At 37.2% G+C, this 8,680-nt stretch overlaps 2 protein-coding genes across 8 annotated transcripts in view; one reads left to right on the top strand and one right to left on the bottom strand.

The window, feature by feature from the left end:
* The window catches only part of LOC134630468 (angiopoietin-related protein 2-like), a 16,774-nt gene extending 11,785 nt beyond the window's left edge, over positions 1–4,989 (bottom strand). The window contains exon 1 of the mRNA XM_063477759.1: positions 3,923–4,989. Within this exon, the coding sequence (XP_063333829.1) occupies positions 3,923–4,889 (967 nt within the window). The 5' untranslated portion in view covers positions 4,890–4,989. The remainder of the gene's footprint in view (positions 1–3,922) is intronic.
* The window catches only part of LOC134630466 (ras-specific guanine nucleotide-releasing factor RalGPS1-like), a 99,192-nt gene that overhangs the window by 45,320 nt on the left and 45,192 nt on the right, over positions 1–8,680 (top strand). The gene's annotated exons all lie outside the window — the stretch shown is intronic.

Genomic DNA, 8,680 nt, shown 5'->3' with positions numbered 1-8,680 from the left:
TACACTTTGAATTGGGACAGCCGTCGTCGCGTGGCGGTGACGTATTCGCACTTGAAATGCGTACTTCAAGCGTGCATACCCTGAATTGGGACACAGCCATAGACAAGTATTTACATTCACAACTATGGTCAATTTACAATTATCAATTAACCTAACCCCACTAACTACATGTCTTTGGACTGTGGGCTGAAGCCGGAGAACCTGTGGTGACCGTGGTTCAGGGGGTTGGGAAGCTCAAGTTGTAACCGGAAGGTTGCCGGTTCGATCCCCAGCTCTGTCTGTCTTGGTTGTTGTGTCCTTGGGCAAGACACTTCACCTACCGCCTACTGGTGATGGCCAGAGAAAAACCCTTACTTTTACACAGGATTCACCCTCCAACAGAACTCACTTTAGGTAGGGCAACTCCTGCCACCCATTGGGGGCAAAAGAAGAGAGGGGAAAATAACTGCAAAAATTGTCAGTTAGGAATAAACACTGAGTAGAGTAGGGTGGCTGTATCTGAAAATCAATAAGAGGTAAGATTTGCTCAGTCAAATGCAGTTTAGACCTGTCACCCACTAAAAACATTTAGCATGTTATGAAATGAAGTCCTACATTAAGTGAGAATGGGAGACATTCTTCTTTAAAATTACAGCAACTGGTTTCTTTAGTTCCCATACACTTAGAGAGTATTAAAAGAAGAAGTCATATTACACACATTACATTTTTTTCTTTACATTTTACACAGCGTCGTAACTTGTATATAAACCATTGACCGTAGAAAATGTGAACAACCTAGCATCTCCCCAACAATGAAGCCAAAATTTGTCTGTTATCCCCTGGTCTGCCTGCAGTATAGGTCATAAACCCCACCGCCTCCATATTAGTGGATGGGACTGGGGGTCAAATTTTAAAAAAAAAGTTTTTTTCCCAAAGATGCGTTCTGCCATTATTAGTAGTCTTCATCACCGATTTGTATTCAAGCGTTTTTTTCTCATAAGTTCTATTCTAATTACCAACTACATGATGTGAATTTGGGGTGCAACATCATCATGATAGCTTTGATGGTAGCTGCTTTCTTGGAGAAACTTGCGTATCTCTGTTTGGGAATGGCAGATAGACGGGAATGCTGTGAGGAGGTTCAGTGTTGATTTTCCATAACCACAAGTGAATATTTTAAACTGACGTCGTGAGGTGTTCTGGAATAACCTGGACTAACTAAGAGAAGGACCCAAGGCCCTGGCGCACTTTTTCAGTAAGTTAAATGTGTTTGTAAGCTAATCTGTAATCAATGTCCTTAGCTAGCTAGCTAAGATGAGCAATCAGCTGTTGGGGAAAGCCATGTTTAGTAGCTAAATCTGTGCACACGAATGAATTTACCCTCTGAACCTGAAGGTTCACACTGAATTGAAGGATGTTCAGACCAGTAGCTGAAGATGAGGCACTGAAACGGTTTATATGAGAAACAGAACAGGAACACCACATTTTTTAAAAAGCTAATTTTTCAGCACAACTCTATATATTTATTTATAGATTTTTTTTTTTTTTTTACAGCGTTTGTTTCAAATATTGAGGTTAAAAAATTATCTGAATTAATCCTGAATTGTACATCTTACATCCTTTGAGAGAAATAATATAGAGAGCGTTAATATATGTTGTCCAGTGCTCAGGCAGCAGCTCAGAAACTGCATACCTCTATATGTTTCTCTATTTTCTTGCAGGTGACCAGGACTGGAAACCTGCTCATCTCATCTTTGCAGATCTCCTTTTAAAAAGCACAAACAACTTAAAGGTAAAAATGATACTGGATAATCTGGATATAAGGCTTTGTTTTATTTAATATTTGAGGGATAAACTTCAAATTTCACAGTGTGTGATGATTCTGTTCTCTTTGTGATTACAGGAGCTGCCCTCAGATTCAGACCTCAGCACCACCCAGTGACAAAATTAACTGATGAAAAAAGTACAAAGGCTAAAGTACCTTATGATACACTGTCAGTGAAAACTGCAGCTGTATTATTGATAAAGTTAAAGGCAAAAAGTCAAAGGGATTCATGATCCATGTAACTGGTGTCACTATATAAGAGCATAAACAGTAACTCATTTTGGTGTTTAAGGTGGTGCTGATCTCAGACCTGCACAACTTCTGCTTTTAACACTGAATGTAGTTAGCTGCATGAAAAGACCATGATATTTTCTCTGATAGCATTAACTAAAACCTGATGAAGGTCAAACATCTTCACTTGTATGTTGAACTAAAAATTTTAATCTAGAATTCTTTCACACTGCGTTTTGCTAATAGTATGTTATTTACTAAAAGATATTCAGTCATTCATACCAGAGTAAGCAGAAAGAATAATATATATTTTAAATATTCAGTCCTGTGGAAAGTTCAACATAATATCATTATGTAAAAGTCCAGAGTCTCTGTGCTTTATCTTAGGATGATGTGAGTGCTTTTAACATTACAGAAAGCAAAGGTCACTATCACACTGTTCATGAAATGATGGGTTTGTTTATACAGGGGAGGTGTGAGGAAGATTTCTATTTAGGATTTCTGAATGATAAATAATTAAATTGCACAATACTGTAAAACAATCATGTAGAATGCTTTTTAACATGAAATCTGTGGTCCCCAAAATGACAAAAATGCCATTTTGATTCAGCTTTAATGCTGGATTGAGATAATATGAGTAGTTGTACCACAAAAATATAAAAGGTTGTCCTTTCCAAATGGAACAAAACATTGGAGTTTGATAGTTTTGCTAGAAATGATTATAACACTAATGTCAAATCATAAATTTTTTTTAGAATGTTTTCTCCTCCACCATCTTCAAATACATACATTTGTAGGTTTATATAGTACATTTTATACAGTTTATAAAGTGATTGCTGTATAGGTAATTATATTTTTGATGGTAAATGGACTGGTTCTTATAAAGCGCTTTTCTACTCTGAGCACTCAAAGCCGTTTACACAACTTCCCTCGTTCATCCATTCACACAAGCTCTTTTCTCTGTACTGTTTCTAACATTTACACTCCTCATTGGAGAGCAACATGGGGTTAGCATCTTGCCCAAGGATATTTGGCATGCAGACCGGAGCAGACTGGGATCAAACCACCAACCTTCCAGTTTGTAGGTGACCTGCTCTGAGCGACCTGAGCTAGTAATGATGTTGGTACAGTTTGAGATATTTGCACAATCCAGCATGAGATTTGAATAAAAATTGCATTTCCTTTTTGTTGTGACTAAGAATAAACTCAAGTATGTTGTTCTATTTCGAATATACTATCTAATGATATTTTTGCTCAACCCAGCATGAAAGTTGCAGGCATGCTCAGCTTTTTTTTTTTCACATTTTAACTACCCAATATCCAGACATTTTTTGATGTCTTAAATTACAGATTCTGATTTGGGTTACAGATTGTAATATTGTAGGGTTTTTGCCTTACAGTATAAAGCATCTTGAGACAACTGCTATTGCAGTTCTGCATTATATAAATAAAATTGTATTGAATTACATTGAATTCATATTGATGACCTGACTTTCACCTTTAATAGAATTTGAGTTATTTATTATCAAACATTCCCTCAGACTGCAAAAAAAAGTTCAAAAGTGGGGATTGACAGACCATTTTTCAAAAAATATATATCTGTGTTATATGATGCTAAAATTTAATAGCAACCATTATATATGTTCAAATGTTCTACCATAAAACCTTTATGCATATCATTCGAACAGAAGATGTTCTACAAATTGGCTAATATAAGATGAAATTACCCTATAGTAACCTAAACTATCTGACATTTTTGTTAAAAGAAAATTCAGTTATTCAATAAATATGTCTCTGTTGGTATATTCTCAGTGAATGCAGGACTGCAAATATTTGTTCAGTTAGAGACCACAAAGGAAGATACAAACATTTCTTACCAGTACTTACCAGAGGGCTCATTTGTGAAGCTGGATGTTGCGCCTGGCATTGTGGGCAGTGCTCTGGCTTTCTGGTCATTTTGGATCTCATTATTCATGGGGTAGTTGGTGTAACGAGTGTAAGTGGGTGGATGGAAAGGTCTGTAGCCACCAGGAGACAATTCAGGTGTTTGTAAAGGAGGCTGGGAGATTGCAGGAGGTTGTGACTGGAGACGACGGCTGGGCTCTTGAACCTTTCTGTAAAAGTATCCTACGTGCTTACACTGCTCTTCAAGCTGCTCCAGGAGAGCACTCTGGCTGCTTGCGAGGGCTGATAGATGCTGGTACTTATGATCCAGGTCTCGGTACCGTCCAGCTAGCCTCCCCATCTCATTTGTGTGGTTGAGCACACGGGTCTCCAGCTGTGACACCTCCAGAGCATTGTCTCGTTTGCGGATAATCTCATGCAGCAGCTGCATGTAGAGCTGAGTAACTCTGGAGTTCATGTTGCGGCTCTCTTTACGCAATAGCTTGACTTCATTAATCACACCCCCATCAAGCTCTATCAGCAGTTGCAGTGCCTCAATCTGCTTTCGCTGCTTTTGCAACTCACTGTTGAGCAGCTCCAGTTCCTGCTTATTAATACGGTTTTGCAGCAAGGTCTCTGGCTCCTTGGAGTTCACACATATTGCCCCGTTGTTTTTCTGCTGAGGGACAATGAAGGTATAAGAACATTTGTCTGTTTGGTAGGCACTGTAGTCAGCAACAGCCCTTTTTTGACGTTTTGGTACGTAGATAAATTCTCTCTCTAGGATGTCATTGCTGTTGTCAATTTCTAGAGTGTCTTCTTGGAGACCTGACTCTGGTCCAGAGAGCAACAGGAGACTCACCATTACCACCACAGGGAGAATCATAGCACAGTTCAGCTGCTCCCAGACCACGACAATTTCTGAAAGAGATGAAGCAGAGATGCTTAGCAAGGGTCTGTTTTCTCTCATCAATTATTGACCACCAGGTCAATAATTGATGAGAGAAGGCAATTGCCTAAAAATTGCCTAAAAGCATTTTTAGGCAATTACTTTATCATCACCTCTGTGTGCTCAGAAGCTCATATGTATATACATACAGGCAGTGTATGTTTTTTCACAGCTCTGTCCCAGAAAGTGGCTGCCTATAATGTAAGCAAGGTAATGCCATCCAGAGTTAGATACCATATTTCTAAGATCTTTAGGGCTGAGTTCAATAACATGAGTTTTATCTATTATTTTAAGCATAAAATTAGAGGTCATCCAGGTCGTTATGTTGTTAAGACATTCCTGCAAAATTGGTGTATTTTATTTGGCTTCATGGATAGAAAAATCTGGTAGTCATCTGCATAGTAGTGAAAATGTATATTATGCCTTCTATTTGTAGTGCTTAGGGGAAGTGTATGTAATATAAACACAACTGACCCTAGCACAGAACCCTGTGGAACTCCATAGTTAACCTTTATGTGTGAAGAAGACTTCCCATTTACATAACCACACTGAAGTCTGTTAGATACATGTAGTTCAACCCATTACAGCGCAATACTTTTAATACCTACAGCATGCTCTTATCCCTGTAATAAAATATATAGTCAGCATTATAGTCTAGCAGGACAAGCACAGAGATGAGTTCACTGTCAGAGGCCAAAAGAAGATAATTTGTAGCCTTCACTACCACCATTTCTGTACTGTGATGGGTTCTGAAACCTGACTTAAAATCTTCAAATAAACCTTTTCTCTCTGAAGATGATGAGTTAGCTGTTTTACAACTAGTCTTTGAAGAATTTTCAAAATAAAACAAAGGTAGTGGCTTAACTACGGCCGGTAACTTGCAAATCAACTAATATCTACTTAATTACACAGCAAGTCTTTTGCAGCCAGTCTACGCTAGGGTAAAATCAGAGAGGAAAGAACAGGTTTATAAGGATGACAGAGAATCAGTATTTAGATGGTAAGTTTGCCAGAACAACAACCAGCTTCAGTCACTGCCTGCTGTTTTTGCATGTACATATTTCATGGTCTACGGTATGAACAAAAGATATTCACTAAATATTATGTATGGCTCAAAGTTGCCTTTTTGCCTTATTATGAAATAGTGAAAACATTGCTGCTCATTTTAACAATATTTGACCAGTTACACTTTAGTAGTTTAGTGAAAGATGTTCCCTGTATCCAGTCTAGGCTCCAACCTCATATAATAGAATATTGTATTTTCTTGTTTCTCTTGCTTTTTGTGATGAAAAATACTGTCACAGCTTTGGAATGTTCAATAACACAACATGAAAAGCGGAGCCTCCCCTGACAGTTACACAAGACCATGTTATCTTGGGCTTTAGGATATGGTAGTTACTACATCATCTATCTTTTTCATTTTTCTTTTTTTTAAATGTCTAGCCTCAGCCAGGTCAGTTCAGACACAGTTGGTGAGCTGTTTTTTCCCCATACAACAGAGGCCATAACTACTGTTACTTGGCCAAGTTGACCTCAAGTAAGTTCAACATGTGAGTGGTCATAAATTTATTGCCGTATAGTTTTTGCACTCTGTCCATTGTCTGGCTACAAGCATAATATAAAAACTCTTTTGGAGTCTTTTGCGAGGCAGCTTCCTCTGTCATTCAACCCAGTACTTGTACCTGACCATTTTAAGAGATGGGGTTATTTTGTTTTGTTTTATTGTGTTTTTTAGGCCGCTTAACACTGACCTGTGAGTCGTTTAATCATGGAAAACACCTAACCAGAGTTGGACTAATGTTGTCTGCACTAAACACACAACTTATAAAAGAACTAGTTGTAAATTGTAACTTATTGTGACTGAGAAGCTGATGTATACAGAAGCAGACACTTATCTGAGTCTGTCATGCAAATCCACAAATGGTGTCAACTGACATGTTTGAACACACTTAAGTGTGTTAGACATCAGAATCATTCAGCTGTAATATATGTGTTTAGAAATAAATTTGTTAAAATAGGATCTTAAATATCACATTACAGTTTGCATTCCAATGAAGCTTTACATTTGAGCTTTGTATTTCACATGTGCCTTTCTTTTTGACCTCAAAGTATGTTATATCTTTAAAGCAAGTATTGTCAGGAGCAAGAAAATGAGCTGCCCAGTTAGTTTAATATAAATTAGTTAATTATACTGTAGTGTATATATGATAAGCTAAAGTTATTTGTTTCCAGTTATTTACAAGTCATTGTCATAAACATTATACCCTTATAGACGTCACAAATAGACATTATCAGGATAGTTAAAGGCATTCAAAACCTTGGGGATTCAGCCAACCAGTGTGAAGCTACAGCCTATAGCTTGCACAGCTTGTCACATATTATCAGTATTGTTTAAGGCACTCATGAGGAAAAACTTTTTCACTTGAAATTTAACACTAAGCAAATTTTACTGAACAATGAAATGAATTCTGCACCTGTACTTTATTCACATAAAAATGAAAAAAAGTACTCAAAATGATGTCAAGTGTATTAAAGTCGGTTTAAACAGGACAAATAGCAAAAGTGCATTTTGAACTTGTATTTACTGCAACATCTTAAACGCCTCAAATTGTGTTAAAAAGAAATAAAATAAACTAAATATTAACAATAATTTAATAGTAATAAATAATTTAATACTATTATAAGTAAAAACCTGCCCAGAGAATGAATTGCCTTGGCTCTTGGAGTGCTTCTTATAATTTTTAACACAAACATTTTTAAAGGCAGTTCATGGATTGAAAGTCTGAGTTAAATGCTTGAGGTTCAAGATAATTCTTTAGTATAAAAGCTGAATGACTTCCTGGCTCCCTGAACCACAATGTGAATTGATTGCATACACTTTCTGCAAAGCAAATCTTTATTAAATATTTTTCCACATGTGATCATATGCGCCTGAGACCCAGCATATTCTTTTATGTCCTCTGTAGTGGACGCACAAATCACAAAAACAGTTAAACTGAAAGTTTTTTGTCCTCAGTTCTCAGGAGTATATGGAATGTGAACTAGCAGTTATGTGACAAAGCATTTCAAACAAACATTATAGAGTAATGCAAAGTAATGTCATGAACTGTGTAACATCTCTACTTTTTAGAGATGTATTAGAGTTGAAGTAATGCATTATTTTTAAATAAAGCAGGAAATAACTTTAACATACATATAGTTAATAAAAAGGCAGGAGGGAAAATAAACTCTGTGTTAAGTGTAAAATAAGGTTGAGCCACTTATTCAGTGTGTGTTGCATATAAAATGAAAATTGAGAGAATTTCCTGACTTACTTCCACTTGTTTATGTCTCTTTCTCTCTTGCTTTTGTTTAAGATTTGACTCCAGGTCCTCAGAAGTCATTCACGTTTCCTCTGTTAGTCAGTAGAAGTTCGTCATATCATTTCTTACCTTCTGTCAGAATCAGATTTAAAGTTCACAAAGACAGTGGTCCACTTGTGGTGATGTGATGATCTGTACAGCGGCAACAAAGCCTTCCTTTCTAATTTCATGTGTTGCAGTGAAGGGATGAGTCTCAAACTCAAAGTTCGTGCCTGCTCTGCAGACAAAATCTGTTTCTCTTCCTACTTTGTGTCTCATATGTAATGGAAGGAAGACAGTGTTGCTTGGAGTAATTAAGCTGTGAGGCATAGCGACTCCTCCTTCCCCTCCCCTTTGCAGCAAAAACATCATGGGGACACGAGACAGGCTCCAAAAACCCTTTAATTCCTTATCCTCAGCAAGCCCCGCTGTCATCCCTTTTTCCACTGTTCTCCAGTGATTGTGGAATTC

This window comes from Pelmatolapia mariae, linkage group LG7 (genome assembly GCF_036321145.2).
Source record: "Pelmatolapia mariae isolate MD_Pm_ZW linkage group LG7, Pm_UMD_F_2, whole genome shotgun sequence".
In the NCBI taxonomy this organism is placed as follows: Eukaryota; Metazoa; Chordata; class Actinopteri; order Cichliformes; family Cichlidae; genus Pelmatolapia; species Pelmatolapia mariae.
The sequence above is the reverse complement of the archived record's forward strand: the minus strand, read 5'-3'. Positions and strand labels throughout refer to the sequence as shown.